Below are 17,608 nucleotides of genomic sequence, written 5' to 3' on the forward strand. Positions count from 1 at the left end.
GTCACTTTTAGAAGGAGTCTCATGACCGTCACCACACACAGAAGATGACGGCAAAACCAATGAAGAAGATAGCTTGCGTGGAAATTGACAAGCATGCAGATGAATTAAACAAACTCAGTCAGGCCATTTGGGAAAAGCCTGAGCTAAACTTTAAAGAGGTAAATGCTCACAATGTACTGACAGATTTTCTAGAGAAGCACGGATTTGAGGTTGAGAGGAAGTACAAACTGAATACAGCCTTCAGGGCAGTGTTTGGTAAAGATGGAACAGGTCCTCACGTGGCCATACTGTGTGAATATGATGCCCTGCCGGAGATCGGACACGCCTGTGGCCACAATCTGATAGCTGAATTGGGCGTAGCAGCGGGTCTTGGTGTGAAAGCTGCGCTTCAAGCTACAGGGGCGGGAGGGAAGGTAAGAATATTTTGTCTTGTTCCGTTTATCGCCACGCAAGTTAGATAAATTGAATGTTGTTTCACGCTGTATTGAGCTATACCGTATGTCACGGCGACCTGTAAATAAGAGGACTGAAGACGGAGACTACAGACACGGGGTACCCATGAAGATCCGGGTTAGAACTGATCTTCAATAACCCATGCTTGTCGTAAGAGGCGACTAACGGGATCGGGTGGTCTGACTCGCTGACTTGGTTGACACATGTCATCGTATGCCAAATGCGTAGGTCGATGCTCATGGTGTTAGTCACTGGATTGTCTGGTTATGACTCGATTATTTAGAGACCGCCGCCATGTAGCTGGGATATTGCTGAGTGCGGCGTAACAAAACATCAACCACCAGGCACGGGGAACACTCAAGGTTCATATAACGAAACCTGACACTGAATGCTTTCGTTGAGCGACGTCATACCTATACATAACTATAAGCAAAAGTGTATTGGTTGTTTTTACACAGTCGTTATAAAGAAGGAAAACAGGCTACCTCTGGATCGCTGCATAACAACGTGCATTCATTCTCTCTTAAGCGACTTCATGTATTTGAACATACAAAAACAATGAAATTAAAAACCTAATTTAACAAGGTAAACACATGGAAACAAAAAATGTCACATTTTCTCCTAACAGAGTTGGTTTACTCTATCAGACGTATAGCTTACAAATACCAGAAGTTCTGTTCTGTTCTGACAGCTATCGGACTTGAATCATCAGAGGTACACTTGACAGATACAGGTCAATATGCTACCTGTACCGTAAGGACTAAAATGTTATATCAATAATCATGCATACCAACTGCAGTATCTTTGAACCGAAATAGGTCAGGTGAAATGTGGTTCAACACCGCGTTCAAGAATGTGCATGTTTAGCGACGTGCATTCAAGTGCATGTGTGTATGTGTGTACTAGTCCGCCTGACATGCAACATACTTACACGACTTTTGGTTCATAGTGACCGACGTTAAGCTCTCTGAACAAAGCGTAATTAACTTCGTCAGGGAGGCAGTGTGTGGATATTCTTGTAGCGTGAGCGTAGTGACTAGGTTTCCCTTCTAATGTTTCGTATTTTAAGTGCAAGCCCACTGCAGCCGCAAATACCCCACTGCCTTGTTTATGACCAGTCCTGTTGTATGCTTATGCTATGTTACAACATCATGTTCAAACTACAAAGAGAATCGGGATCACCGAATCAGTAAAATGAAAATTGGTCTAATTTTCTAGTCCGTGGGCGGTGTCCTAGTGGTCAAAGCGTTGGCTCGTCACGCTAAAGGCACTGGTTCGATTACCAACTTGGGTACAATATGTGAAGCCCATTTCTGGTGTCCCCTGTCGTGATATTGCTAAAGGCAGCGTAAAACCTTACTTTCTCACTCTCGAGTCTGTATTTAGAAACCTTGACAGTCTTTGGTGTAAATTTGGTGGACAACACCCACAGCGGGTACAAATATTAGTGGGTACTGTGCATATAATTAGCTCATCTAAATGGTTATCACCATAGCGCGCTGCATTGATCAAATAACCTGTTCATATGCATATCTGTCCTTTTTCAGTTAACTGTTCTTGGAACACCTGCAGAAGAGGGCGGTTGTGGAAAACATGATCTCATCAACGCCAAAGTCTTTGATGATGTTGATATTGCAATGATGGCGCACCCGTCGCCATTTGCAACAGCGTTTCCTTTCTGCTTGTCCATTATCAGGTAAAATATACAACAACATTTTACCATTCGATGGTTCTAATAGTTTACTGTCTTTCACTGGACAGCGAATACAATCAGTGACTTCTTTAGGCAATATTTCATCCATTACATACAATATATCAGCATGAGGTTTATGTCATGTGACAAATTTGGCATTTTATTTGGTGGCTCAAATTTTTACTGACCTGTCTCTCATCACTTCCAGACCTATCCATTCCATGAGCTGCAACACCTCGATGTGTTACTCAAACTTGTATAGTAAATAGTACTGTTTCTAAAGATGCAACATCAAGTTCCATGGCAAGGCATCACATGCTGCGGGGTTTCCCTGGAAGGGCATCAACGCCCTTGACGCCGCCGTCTTGTGTTACCAGAACATCTCCTGTCTCAGACAACAGATGAAACCTGACTGGAGAGTGCATGGTAAGGGTACATTATCTGAACAAATGGGAAGCCGTGATGATTGTTAGTTATCTGAGAAAATGTGAAAATCAGAGGGGGTACGCAAAAAAAGTTAACACAATTATTTTTGGGTTGGGAGTGAATAGGGTGGCATAAAACTAAGTCAGTTCTGCCTTTTTAAAATAAATATGATATAAATTTGAACAGTATTTCGGAACGTATAGAGGTGAAGTAAACGGAATTCGTGTTACATATATTTGTGTGTGTGTAAGAAACAATGTTATGAAACAGTCCCAAGATAGATCCCAGATGCAATCCCATCCCACAACCTATAATGGGTGACCAGTCCCTCAATGAAAACTGTATGTTATGTCTTTTTAATATTCTTTGCTCTGGTCTATTAGAAACATACAACAACTGAAACGTATATACTTGGTTAAGGAATCATCAACAACGGCGGAGCCAAGCCCAATATCATACCGGAGTTGACGGAACTGGAGTACCTCCTGAGGGCGCCCACTGATGCAGAGGTGTACGTCCTGAAGGAGAAAGTGTCCAAGTGTATTGAGGCTGCTGCTACAGCAACAGGATGCACGGTCAGTATGTGGGAGGTCGTTACCAAAATGTAGAGCCAGTAGCTTATAATATGTCAACGTTGTTGAATGGTAGTATCTGGTAGTATGTTTACAGACTGTCAAATCGGTGTTGTAAAAATATTAACAGGGTGTATGGCCGATGTCTATCGAAGATGTTAATACAGTGTCAAAGAAGTTTGGTAATAATCCTGCAGGATTTTAACACAGCCTTTGGCAAATCTTTGAAGGACATTCAGAAGTGGAATGCATAAGAAAAGCAAGATTTATGGATGCCAACTTCTTTATTGTGAACAACATGACATGTCGGAGTGTATGCTTGCCCCTTCACCGGGTGAATGGTAGGGAATATCAGGGGGATATGTATACATACATGGAGGCGCTACATGTTTAAAATCGTTAGTGTATCACTGGCCTCTTCGTGTTTGTATTTTACATCCTATCACATCTATTACCGTGTTGTTTTAGTGTACCTCTGGCTACGTGTTTGAATTACATATGCATGTATTTTAACTCTCAGTCATTACATTTCCTCAACATTGCTAATAATTGTTAAACATGTAATAGTTGGTCCACATCAAGATGGATATTTTCGAGACGGATTCTAACACAGTCATGGCTGTATCTGTGTCTCCCATCATTTCATTTATGTATTTCACAATACAAACGTATCTGCTAAAATGGTAATACGACCCCAGTCAATGTAATTTGCAATGGCAATATGGTTCTTTTGTAGTACGTGGCAGATGTTCTGCACATTCAGTACCATCTAAATACCGACTAGTTTAATTATAGGTTTAATGAACTGTCAGAACGTCATATCTATCACGTGGACGTGATAGTTCATGGAGGATATTATATGGTTGCCTATGACATACTATGTTTACAACACGAGGGCCTAAATGTTAGTATTTCCCGAGCGAGAGCGAGGGATATACCGACATTTAGGCACGAGCCTCGTAAACATAGTATGATATGGGCACGAATATAATATTCTGTTTATTACCGAAGTCGTCAAATAGAGGCAAATAAACCCAAATCTACTTTCAAACATAGACCGGCTACCCGTCGCAGCATGTAGAACGTAACGTCATAGAAGAAACGTGACGTGATTGGATTGTTCATGACGTCACGTCAGCATGACAAAGTAATATTTTGCCCTAGGGCATCGTATGAAAAATATGAACCCAATATTTTCGCCCTCGTAGGTAAGTAATGTCATTAAAAACGTGTCATGTAAGTAAAGTATGTACAGATAATCTCAACAATACTATTATTCATCAAGCCATTTTGATTTCATTCAGGCTGAATGTGATTTTGATCCACGAGCCAACTCCAACGTTGTGACCAACAAGACCCTGGCCAATGCCTTTGTCGCTAACGCTGAAAGTATTGGCGTTGAGTTTACGCCGCAGGAAAAGCTGGCAGGTCTGGCCATGGGATCTACAGACATGGGAAACGTTACCTACGTCGTTCCCAGCATCCACCCCATGTACTACGTCGGTGTTAAGGACTGTCTGAACCATACCAGGGAGTTCACAGCGGCTGCTGGTAAGATGTCACTACAACATACGACATTTTAGAACTAATGTACTATGCTTTAAATTGATTATCGCAGTGCACACAGCTTCTTTATTGAAAGTGAGGGATGTCACATGAAAGCGTAAGTCTCATGACATAAAAGGGATATGCCTACGTGGGGTAGCCTGTAGTTAAAGCGTTCGCTTGTCACGCTGAAGACCCGGGTTCGATTTCCCACGTGGGTATAGTGTGTAAAGCCCATTTCTGGTGTCCCCCGTCGTGTTATTACTGGAATGTTGCTAAAGGCATAAAACTAAAAAACTCATAGTGTTAACATTAATGGATAAATAATTTAGTGATCTTTTGGTCATCATAATCTAAATATTCAGTGTTTTTTCACACACAACAAAAGGACAGTTTTCTAGGCCTTTTGGTTATATACATTCGTGACAAACGATATCCCAACAATCGATCACAGTGAATAAAATGATTGAATGCAACAGTCCAACACAATCGACTGTATAATTGCAAAGTCAAACAAAAATAATAACAGCCAATCATAGGAATAAAGGAACAATATAGGAATAAACCCGCTTTGATTTGAACCCATTATGTTCTCCATGACCACGTTCAACCCCTTATCGCTTGTTATAAGTAAATGTGTGGTAGCATGTTCACCAATTTTAATGCACACATAATTATGCTCATATGAAATAACGTATGACAGATATGGGTATTTTAAAGATCTCACTGTCGATATACAGAACATTGTGCATGACAATTACGACGCTGTACAAGAAAGTGCACACTGGATTATCTGGGCTGAAAACATATGTTTATGTACTATTTGTCTGTTCCTAGTTTCGCCTGAAGCCCAGCCCTACACATTGGACATGGGAAAGGCTCTCGCCATGACAGCTATTGATGTCTACACATCCCCGGAAAAGTTGTCCGAGATCAAAGAAGAGTTTAAGAACTATTTCAGTACTAATTAGAAATATTGCAACACTAGTTTATTTTTTCATCTGAAATACCCATGCAGCGAGCAGAATTAGATTATTATACGGAAAGGAAATGTGGTCACAAAATTATCACTATTTGTAACAATGTGAGATTACTGAGAATGCCTTTTAACTTATAAGGTAGAGACACACAGTGAACCATATTGTCATATTCTTAAGTAATGGTTTTCACTGTGGCTATATACTGTTTGTTTGAAAGCGCTTTACAAAGAAGGAATTGATCTGAAATACCGTTTTGTAACTCCACATGTCTTAGTGTTATGATTAAATTTCATTTGTTTCACTGTGTCGGAAATATTGATATCAGTAGACGTTGGAACAGGTAAGGACAAACTTTATGGATGAACAACTTCTTTATTCAGTTGATGCGGAGTTTCGATACAGATTATTGTATTGTCAAGCAGGTATGCAAGAATCTATATCGAAACGCCGCATCACCTGAATAAAGAAATTGTTCATCCATAAAGTCTGTCATTATCTGACACTCCAACTTCTAAAAATGCCACTCGAAGAAGAAGTTGGGACAGGTTTAACAAAGTTGTCTGAACCACAGCATTTTCGTGTGCTAAAGTGCGTGTAATAAGATTCCAGAACTGAATGACTCGCACTTATGCCCGTTAGATTTGACTAAGAGCATTCTTTGTGGAGGCTCTCGTATGGGAAGGCTCTCGGACGGACGGAAGCCAATGGTCAGTGGTAGAACTGAAGACGACAGTAGCCATGATTATGATAGTTGGTGAAATAATGGTTGAAATGGTACAGGTTGATTGTAAACACCTGACAGATCGCACACCGGGACCGACTGGCCAATGTTCCCGGTGTGGAGACCCGCTCTGTGACTTCACACGTGCAGAAGTCGGACTGAGATTCTTCATCGTCGACGTAGTTGCTGAGTAGCGCATGATCTGTCTGCTTCTGTCGATGATCTGGGCTTGTCTCCCCGACTTTTCTCCCCGACTGATCATGCCAGTCAGGTTTTATAGATGGGGACATTACGCCACGTTGTGCAAGATCACTGACATATGCACATGTACATACGTAAGGTCCGCCGACGTAGGGAGGTGTTAATTGACGTTTACTTATAGCATTGAGAATTAAGGATCCTGCCCGGTGTGTGTGTGTGTGTGTGTGTGAGAGCGCGCGCGAGTGTTATGATAAGAGGGATACACCGAATATTTGCTGAATACATTAAACAGACAAGATAGATGAGATTTCGGTGTACATATTACAAATGGTTTGCTCTATGACGGATTCAAACAAGCGGTGGTCATCACCGACCAAACCTACCTTTCTCCTCACAATAATAGGGAGAAACTGACATAATGGTAAAGACGGCATCAAACCTACATCACACATCTACCGTATGCGATGACTCGTATAGCGAACAAGTGTAGGATTGCACCCATGTATGCGAAGGAGCAGCTGCATACAGGCGAAGACTCACTGTGCTGACTGAGCACCTCCCGTTGCATTGGGGCACACTAGCATTACGTAGGATCTGAGCATCAGAGAAAACATAGATTATGCAACACCTGTTTTGTGATTTACCCTGTGATATTGCCAGTATTACCTGCAGATATGGTAATCTCCAACATTACCAATGTGATACTTATAACTGCCCGGGAATTATCCTTTCAAGCTTGGATACTTCTATGCCAACAGTTGTGTGTGGAAGTGTCTAGAACACCCTTTGCGGAATAGCAGTATTCCAAAGTACACTTAAAACCATACTGCTGGATATGAGGGTGTCTGTTTATGACACGTTGTGTGGCCAGTATTACCTGCAGATATGTAATCTTGTTTACTGGTCAAGAGGGTGGAATTGAACACCTCAAGTTATTCAAGGTAACTGTACATACTGCTCGATGTTTGTTTATGTTCCCTGAGCCCGAAGGGCGAGGGGAACATAAACAAACATCGAGGGTACATCAACCCATGGGCCCCGAGGGACCAGTGAACAACGTATTTATCTTACCGAACACCTTAATGTTAATTTTGAATTGTTTGAAGCACGGGTACAAATCTTTTTGTAGCCATCGCTAGATTTTGCTGACAAGAAAAACAGATTTAGAGTTATCTCCCTTCCATCAATTTGCATTCGCAAAACATCGGTAATTTCCGTACATCATACGTGATTCAATGTTATTCGAGATAAAGAATTACTACCAGGAAGTACCAAATGAGTTGCCATTGACAGCGGGGTACATTGAAATGTTACTCGCTTGTAAGCGGGGTACATCGAAAATAATAGAAAAGCTCTCAGCCAATCAAAAGCGACATTTGTGTGTGAGGTAAGATAATAGTACATGTAAAGCTCTCTTTTCCTGTGTGGGTGGTTTACCAAATTCCACTGATGCTGCTCCTGAGCTGTGAATCAATCCATACCGACAGTGGCCATGTCACACCAAAATACGTAATACGTTTATGATGGCCGTTGTCATCTTGCCTGGCATTAGGGTGATAAAACAAGCACTGCTCATTTGATGGTTAGTGTAGTGTGTCTTGGTGTGATAGCCATGCTAAACTGTAGCATGATATCTCACTAAAACTTTAACCCGGAAACTTGCAATGATCTCGAACGCGTTGTAAAATCTAAACCCTCACATTATGTATATGGACGATTTCAAATTGACTGTTTTCATAGATATGCAGATAAGGCCAACGCTCATACATGCATACTATAGCAGCTCCATTCGGGGTGTATTTTTGTCCCGCTTTTATGGCACAAGTCTGAAAGAAAACAAATGGGGTTTAAGGCAGGTATGGTATAAAACGGACTCACAAAAGCGAACAAACCCCAAATGATAATGCTCAACTAATTCATATTGCTGACGAAATTTCATTCCGCCACGTCGAAGAGTGAGTGAGTGAGTTACAATTTAACGTCACCTCGGCAATATTTCATCCATATAGTGACGAGAAATGTTTTACATATACTCTACATACAAGTAGTTAAATAACCAGTCATCGACGGACTACAAAATAACTAGAGTATCACAAAAAAAGTTAAAACGTGTTAGCATTTACATTTAAAAGTAGAAAACTATTTTCGACAACCCTAGCATGGACCCTAGCAGGATTTACACCATCCCTTTAGCTGCTGGCGATTGTAGGCAAATTTAGCCACAATTTAAATGACAATAATACTACAAGTAAAAATGTGGAAGATTAAATTTTTCTTCGACTGTTTACGTATCCTCTCAGGAGAATAATAATTTTTACAGTACTTCAACCTCCGTTGAGGAGCCACGTAGAAGAATTATAACGAACCGAGAATGGCTAGAAACTAGGAGGTATACTAACGGGATAAGGTGGACAGGCTCGCAAGCTTAGTTGGCACGTGTCATCGTATCCCAGATGCGTTGTTCAATCCTCATGATGTTGATCACAGGATTGCTTGGTTCAGATACGATTATTTACTGACCGTCGTCACATAGCTGCAATACTGCGGACTGCAAACAAAACGGAGCCAGGTATAACGGATTTACTTTATGTTGCTTCTCACAAACCTTTAAATGTATCTTAACATTCTGAGATGCATATTTGATGTAACAGGAAAATGCTAAGCTCAAAGCTACCTGCAGCTACTCGTCAAGCGGAAACATTGACCTCTGGATAACCTGGTGCGTTACGTACAAGAGCGTGTGTCGAACTTACATAGCGTGAACTGATGACCTAGGAGAGCTATGGGTATATAAACATATCTCGCCTGCATACAACCCCAGCTGTAATGTGAACTACATAGGAGTACACTATATCATATGAGTCAGCCCAGCCTCGTGGTCTGGAGTCTCGTGATCGTCACCACATACAGCGCACCTTCCACACAGAATGACGGAAAAACCAATGAAAAATACAGCTTGCGTGGAAATAGACAAGCATGCAGATGACTTGAACAAAGTCAGTCAGGCCATTTGGGAGAAGCCTGAGCTGAACTTTAAAGAGGTAAATGCTCACAATGTACTGACAGATTTTCTTGAGAAGCATGGATTTGAGGTTGAGAGGAATTACAAACTGAATACAGCCTTCAGGGCAGTGTTTGGTAAAGACGGAACAGGTCCTCACGTGGCTATACTGTGTGAATATGATGCCCTGCCGGAGATCGGACACGCCTGTGGTCACAACCTGATAGCTGAATTGGGCGTGGCAGCGGGTCTTGGTGTGAAAGCTGCGCTTCAGGCTACAGGGACGGGAGGGAAGGTTGGTATAAACTTTCGTGTTCCGTTTATCGCCACGCAAGTTAGGTGAGTGATTGAATGTTGTTTCACACCGCAATGACCTATATCGTATGTCACGGCGACCTGTAAATAAGAGGACTGAAGACGGAGTTGCTGCGGAGGATAACCGACACGGGAGCTGCGCCACAGGCTGCAGGTACGGGAGGGAAGGTCATTATGATGTGTAGCAAATTTGGTGAGTGTCCGAATGCTGTTTAAAGCCGTAGCCAGTAATATTGCGTATCACGTTGACCTGCAAATATGTGGTGTGATCCTGAGCTACAGGCTTTCACCTGTATTAACACCACTGTGTGGCTGCCGTACTATGTATTGCCAAGGTCAAAACTAAACCTCGTACTGAGGTTTGGAATATTGCTGAGTGAGGCGTTAAACAATAAACAAATTGTACTGAATGAGTGAGTTTATTTCTACGCCGCTTTTCCAGCAATATCACGGCAGGGGACACAATTAGGCTTCACACAAATCGTGTGTCCATGTGGGAAATCGAACCCGGGTGATTGACGTGACGAGCGAACGCCTTAACCACTAGGCTGCCCCATCACCCTGTACTGAATGCTTTCATTGAGTTTTAATTATAAAATTTAATATCCATAGCTACATGTGCTAGTGCATTGGTGGATATTAAAACTGTCTACCCTGTACAAGCGGGATGACAAAGTGGACTACTGAATCTGTTCAGCTGCATTCACTGCTAACCGAGTTGCTGTACAATAACAATGAAATTAAAAGCCTAAATTGACACGGTAAAACAAGATGTAGCGTTGATAAAGCAGTATAGGTTTACGCTATCAAACTCATGACTGTCATTAACAGGTGTAAAATATCACGAACAATGATTGTGTTGACAGCTTGTTGAGACTCCCGTGGTACACTTGACACTTCCAGGTCAATGAGCTATCGGTAACAAGTACAGACATGTAACTTAACGGTTATAAGGTCATCGTTGTTATCCTTGAAACAGGAGAGGAGAATGCTATGAGTTCCGCAGGTTTATTCAAGCAAGTGTGCAACAAAAGATTCAAACTACACCAATTAATACATTATAATGACATGCAATATTAATTATCAATGATAACCTGATACATATTCAATCTAAGTCAGGTAATATGGGCAGTGCGTGATATAACAGTGTGTGGACGATAACTCCTCACAGAAATGTAATACAAATAATCAACATGTGCTTGAGTAGCTACGGCACTCATAAATTACATAACCTCGAGGATCGATAAAACCATGCATGACAATTGCATGGGAAGAGTACAGAAAGGAACGTTTAACTATGACAGTTACGGTATGTCGTGCCCATTGTGTTAACTACGGTAAGGATTTTATGACAGTTACGGTATGTCGTGTCCGTTGTGTTAACTGCGGTAAGTTACGATTCGTGTATGTTAACTACGGTAATTATGACGGTATGTAGTACCTATTGTGTTAACTACCTTAGGATTTATGACTAGTGTCCATACGTGGTATGTATGTATGTATGTAAAGATTTATGTATGTATGTAGTACCTATGTATGTAACTACCTGTTTATGTGTGTGTGTATGTATGTGTGTGTGTGTGTGTGTGTGTGCGTGTGTGTGTGTGCGTGCGTGTATGTATGTATGTATGTATGTATGTATGTGCGTATGTATGTATGTATGTATGTACGTACATACGTACGTATGTGTGTCTGTGTGCGGGTATGCTATATTGCAACATCAAATTCCTACTACGAAGCGATCACCGAAACACTAAAATACAAATTTGACTGGGTATCGTGTCCGTATTTAGGAAATTGTAATTGAAACCTAAATGCCCTTTGTTGTTAATGCATCAAAACCATGAAACTCACATTTGACGGCAACCGTTACATCTGCACACAAAACAAATATTAGTGGGTACAGTACACATAAATGAGTCTCATAAATGGTTATTCCAACAGCGTTCCCTTGATGAAATGACTTGTTCAGGAGTGTATCTATCTTGGGTTTTAGTTGACTGTTCTTGGAACACCAGCAGAAGAGGGCGGTGGTGGCAAACTTGATCTCATCAACGCCAAAGTCTTTGATGATGTAGATATTGCGATGATGGCGCATCCATCGCCATGTGTAACGGCGTTCCCCACATGTCTGGCCATTGTGGCGTAAGATATACAACAGCAATTTTATACAACAGCATTGTATCATTCCATCATCGTAACAATCTGTAGTTAACTGTGTTTCATTGAACAGCTTGTGACTGTTTCAGGCTAACTTTATTCACGACCCAAAATATACCAGATTCAAGTTTATGTCACGTTAAAACTTTTAATGATGAATATTTTTACAGACCTGTCTGTCTCCATATTCAGTCCTATTGATTCTACAAACTCCATCACTTTGGCTTCCATACCATAATGGCAAACACCTCGATATGCCAGTTAAACACCTCGTATGCCAAAGATAGTGAATAGTTGTACTGTTTCTAAAGATGCAACATCAAGTTCCATGGCAAGGCGTCTCACGCTGCAGGATTTCCCTGGAAGGGCGTCAACGCCCTTGACGCCGCCGTCTTGTGTTACCAGAACATTTCCTGTCTCAGACAACAGATGAAACCTGACTGGAGAGTGCATGGTAAGGGAACTACAATTACAATCAGTCAAATCCAAACATTATCTGAACAAATGGGAAGCCGTGATGATTGTTAGTTATCTGAGAAAATATAAAAATTTGAGGGGGAAAGCAAAAAAGTTAACACAAATATTTTGGGGTTGGGAGTGATGAGGTTCTAATTTAAAAAATAAACAAATGCTATGATATAAATTTAAACATAATTCCAGGATAGCTATGAATGAGTGAATGAGTTTGGTTTTACGTCGACCTTTAGCGTTATTCCAGCGATATCAAAGCAGAGGACAGCAGAAATGGGCTGCACACAATGTACCCATGTTGGGGAGTCGAGCCTGGATCTATCCCCCTCCCCCACCCCCATTCAGAACTGCTTTTGAGGGGAATGAGTATGTATGTTTAGTGTTTAGCTTCACGTCACTTTTAGCAATACCCCAGCAATATCACGGCGGGGGACACCAGACGCTATGAAGTGAGTGAGTGAGTGAGTGGAGTGAGTGAGTGAGTGAGTGAGTGAGTGAGTGAGTGAGTGAGTGAGTGAGTGAGTGAGTGAGTGAGTGAGTGAGTGAGTGAGTGAGTGGGAGTGAGTGAGTGAGTGAGTGAGTGAGGAGTGAGCGAGCGAGCGAGTTAGTGAGTTTTACGCCGCACACATCAATATTCCAGCTTTATGGCGGCGGTCTGTAAATAATCGAGTCTGGACCAGACAATCCAGTGATCAACAGCATGACCATCGATCTGCGCAATTGGGAACCGATGACATGTGTCAACCAATCCAGCGAGCCTGATCACCCGATCCCGTTAGTCGCCTCTTACGACAAGCATGGGGTACTGAAGATCACCGGACCTTGACGGGTCGCTATGAAGTGAAGTAAATGGAATATCTGTGTGTGCATGAAAATATGATGCATAAAATGTGGGAAGGGGGACAGCAAAATATGAAAAAAAGCCAAGCCATACCTGAACCTACCCACTCCTTATTATAGATGACCAGTCCGTGAATGGAGAACTGTAAGCTGTTTCTTAAATATTCATTTTGCTCTGGTCTATTGAAAACATACCGCAATTGAAACGTGTATATCTGACGATGATTAAGGAATCATCAACAACGGCGGAGCAAAGCCCAATATCATACCGGAGTTGACGGAATTGGAGTACTACCTGAGGGCGCCCACTGACGCAGAGCTGAACGTCCTGAAGGAGAAAGTGTCCAAGTGTATAGAGGCTGCTGCTACAGCAACAGGATGCACGGTCAGTATCTGTCAGAATCTGGCAGAACCGTACCAGAATGTAACGCACGAAGCTTACAAGATGCCAGTGTTGTTTAATGTGAGCTTCTGGTAGGACTGTACTGATTCATCAGTCAGTGTTGTGGAACATTTAACAGGGTGTATCGCTGCTGTTTGTCAGGGTATTAACACGCCCGTTGATCAGTTACTGTATCTGGATCGGTCTAAGAGATGTCTGGCTGGATACAAAAACACTGATTGGTATCTGATAAGGGGTCTATTAATAAATGGCGGGATGATAACTTTGATCAGTTTCGTGCTAAGATAGTCATAGATGGTTTGTATCAAAATATATGTTCATTTCCTGGACAGACCCTAAAAGAGTGTTGACGCTGTATCTGGCAGTATATGCCTTGTCAGTGACTCCCAGAATGTTGTAATGGTGTACTGAAATGTAAAGGTTTGTTCATTGAATGTAACTGGGTTACATTCAATATGAGCGGGAATGGCAACATGGTTTGGTTGTAGAATGTTCCCAGGATGCACGATAAGTTCCACCTAAATGTACATGGGCATAGCTTTGCATTATGTAAAAACGATGCATGTCTATGAACAGTCACAAAGACATATTAATCAGATGTGCGTGATAGTGCATTACGTTAATGGTGTATCCTGTCAGCAAAATATGTACGGTAATCTCAGAATGTTATTTGTGCATAATGAATTTACAGTCATCAAGCAAATTTGATGTTATTCAGGCTGAATGTGATTTTGATCGAGCTTACACCAACGTTGTGACCAACAAGACTCTGGCCAATGCCTTTGTCGCTAACGCTGAAAGTCTTGGCGTTGAGTTCACGCCGCAGGAACAGCTGGCAGGTCTGGCCATGGGATCTACAGACATGGGAAACGTTACTTACGTCGTTCCCGGCATCCACCCCATGTACTACGTCGGTGTTAAGGACTGTCTGAACCACACCAGGGAGTTTACAACCGTGGCTGGTGAGATGTCATTACATCATACGACCCTTTAAAACCAATGTATAATGCTTTAAATTGATTATCACAGTGCACGCGGCTTCTTTATTGAAAGAGGGGCTGTCACATGAGTTGTTTTGAACAACAGTTTTGACGTTCCGATATCTTTACCAGACCATGTAAGATCCTCACGTGAACAGTAGTTTCAGTATTTGGCGATCGCTCGGAGACCTTAATCCTAACGTAGATCCTAACGTGAAAAGTAAAAGTCTCAGTATTTGGTGATCACTTGTAGACCGTGATCCTAACGTAGATCCTAACTTGAAAAGTAAAAGTTTCAGTACTTGGTGATCACTTGGAGACCTTAATCCTAACGTAGATCTTAACGTGAAGAGTAAAGTTGCATAATTTGGTGATCACTTGGAGACCCTAAACGTGAAATCAGTGTTTCTTCCTTCACTACCAAAAAACATTCTTAAAGTTATGTTTCCGGTAATTGCATCATTGAGATAAATAATCGCTTCGCCCCATCACAATGGATGAAACGCATGAGTGCATACAACCTTAATTGCTTAATTATTCAAAGTTCAAAAGAAATAGAAGACATCTTATCGCCGCACCTTTTAGGACAACATAAACACGAACCCACTTTGATTTGGCCGGTACGTATACTCGAAGTACATGGACACGTTGTTCCACACATCGTTTTGTTCTACGTTGATTGGCGGGGACATGTCCAACTAATGATATTAAGAGTCACATATATGTTTAGAGGATGCTCTACATAGATGCATTAAAAGGGGATCTTCTGAGGGTACATCTACCAAATTCTTGTAATTCTATTTTGAAGCACGATGCTCTTGTCGATATTCAGAACATGCGGTGTGACACTCAGACAGATACCATGAAAGTACATGGAAGAGCATAATGGATTGCCATCCAGTGGAAACATGTGCTTACATCCTACCTATTTGTTCCTAGGTTCGCCTGAAGCACAGCCCTACACGTTGGACATGGGAAAGGCTCTCGCCATGACAGCTATTGACGTCTACACATCACCGGATATGTTGTCAGAGATCACAGAAGAGTTTAAGAAGTTTTCCAAAAACTGAATACGCTTTTTGAGCTGACATACTCACTGTAACCAGAATAAGTATGTTCCATACTTTTGTAACGTAACCAAGTAAGTATGGTTTTAATCTTTAGCGGTATTCCATGTCCACACCAAAATGGGCTTCACACATTTTGTACCTTAAAATGCAGAAATACACAATATACAGTATTGTCTACTTCTTTGCTGTTATAGGCTTTTGCCATAGTATGTTTGCTCGGATACGCTTTTCAAATAAGGGATTCATCTCGAAAGTACCAATAATACCACATGTTTTATGTATTATGATTATTATCTTATATTTCAATGTGTCAGAAATATTTTTATACCTATTTAGTAAACGCTGGAGTACAGGCGTCTCAAGCACAGCAGTTCACTGTCCTAAATTGCGTTGATTAAGTGTTCCAGAACTCGATAACTTTCCCATTAAGATAATACTACACGATATACTGATGTACTCTGTATAGGCGCGTTAAATCACCCACTAGCTAAATGTGCTGAGTCTGATAATGAAACAAATGCATCTCAAGTTGTCACATGTACACTGATATCTTGTTCGAAACGTGTTCAAGCAGTACTGTAGTTTTCGGTGACGTTAAAGTTTTTGTTTATGCATAATATTCAAGGATCAGGTTTCACAAACCGTACAGTGTACAGCTGAAAATCGGATTTGACCGAGACATTACTGACTTTATCAAAACTGTCAAACAAAAGTTCAAAAACACAACTAAAATACCACTAAAAGATACATATTTACACACCAGTGAACACTCATTTCTGTACGTTGTACAGTCAATATCAGACATTGTCACACTTTCCTGTGATGAACAGTTTATTGTAGCAAAATTACCAAAACATGACCAATATCATGATTGTCACGTCAGACTGAAACCTAAACATATTTCTTCCCATATTCCATGCATCTCTTTATTTCGCGCCTGATGTTGTACAGTCAATATCAGACATTGTCACACTTTCCTGTGATGAACAGTTTATTGTCTAGCAAAATTACCAAAACATGACCAATATCGTGATTGTCACGTCAGACTGAAACCTAAACATATCTCTTCCCATATTCCATGCATCTCTATATTTTGCGGCTGACGTGGACCAAGAAAAGCTACCAACTGACTACTTTTATCAACATAACTGATGTTTTAAGCGCCTGGGTGATATGACGTGATAGATGACCGTGCACGTCTTCGCTGATGATACAGCGAAATCTAATCACATTGAAATGGTTACCCGCACATATGTGTCAACAACTTACTGTATAAATTTGTATCGTCATATAGCGTTGTGTTGTGTTGAGACATCCGTGTAACTGGGTATGCGTATTGTTGTTATGAGTGAGTGAGTTATTATTTAACGTCACATCGGCAATATTTCAGCCATATCGTGACGAGAACATATATGACATTGAAATGGAATATATGTATATGATAAAAACCTGTCGACGAAGGACAGTAAAACAACTAGAATATCACAATTACAACTAAAACTAGTGTGGAAAGTTAAAACTAATAGCATTATTTGGACAATACAATATAAAAACTGGCTATAGATCGCCAACAACTGAAGGTAGATCACCAAATTAGGGACCATGGGGACTTACAGTACCTTTGCTACCTTGTTGTTATGAGGTAAGGTGAGGTGAAATGGGGTTTTACGTCGTGCTTGAGAATATTTCGCTCATATGACGACGTGCATGCGTGTGTATGTGTATGTGCGGCTGCTTGTACTAGCCCAGACTGAAGCTGGTTTTATAGTGCTAGCCC

General features: G+C 41.2%; 1 protein-coding gene across 3 annotated transcripts; it reads left to right on the forward strand.

Moving 5' to 3' along the window:
- Window positions 1-15,838, forward strand: LOC124270890 (xaa-Arg dipeptidase-like). Of its 3 annotated transcripts, none has more exons than XM_046705952.1 (6): window positions 1-413; window positions 2,001-2,149; window positions 2,430-2,572; window positions 2,993-3,147; window positions 4,449-4,695; window positions 5,527-5,973. In XM_046705952.1, the coding sequence occupies exons 1-6, from the start codon at window positions 45-47 to the stop codon at window positions 5,658-5,660; spliced, it is 1,197 nt and encodes a 398-aa protein (XP_046561908.1). In that variant the 5' UTR covers window positions 1-44; the 3' UTR covers window positions 5,661-5,973. The 3 variants fall into 3 exon arrangements, with proteins under 3 accessions (XP_046561908.1, XP_046561910.1, XP_046561909.1); XM_046705954.1 differs by lacking the exons at window positions 2,001-2,149; window positions 2,430-2,572; window positions 2,993-3,147; window positions 4,449-4,695; window positions 5,527-5,973 and adding exons at window positions 11,904-12,052; window positions 12,379-12,521; window positions 13,609-13,763; window positions 14,500-14,743; window positions 15,701-15,838 and having other exon boundaries at window positions 6-413; XM_046705953.1 differs by lacking the exons at window positions 1-413; window positions 2,001-2,149; window positions 2,430-2,572; ... (1 more) ...; window positions 4,449-4,695; window positions 5,527-5,973 and adding exons at window positions 9,393-9,887; window positions 11,904-12,052; window positions 12,379-12,521; ... (1 more) ...; window positions 14,500-14,743; window positions 15,701-15,838.
- Window positions 15,839-17,608: the final 1,770 nt, after the last annotated feature.

The sequence above is a fragment of the Haliotis rubra genome, unplaced genomic scaffold (assembly GCF_003918875.1).
Source record: "Haliotis rubra isolate DU_JTF1 unplaced genomic scaffold, ASM391887v1 Scf1556, whole genome shotgun sequence".
In the NCBI taxonomy this organism is placed as follows: Eukaryota; Metazoa; Mollusca; class Gastropoda; order Lepetellida; family Haliotidae; genus Haliotis; species Haliotis rubra.

What these genes read in the sequence shown, in the direction of transcription:
- LOC124270890 (XM_046705952.1), top strand. Translation starts at nt 45, where the DNA reads ATGACGGCAAAACCAATGAAGAAGATAGCTTGCGTGGAAATTGACAAG. An exon ending in TTCTGCTTGTCCATTATCAG is followed by an intron (nt 2,150 to 2,429) that starts GTAAAATATACA and finishes CTGTTTCTAAAG; the next exon opens with ATGCAACATCAAGTTCCATG. An exon ending in GGAGTTCACAGCGGCTGCTG is followed by an intron (nt 4,696 to 5,526) that starts GTAAGATGTCAC and finishes GTCTGTTCCTAG; the next exon opens with TTTCGCCTGAAGCCCAGCCC.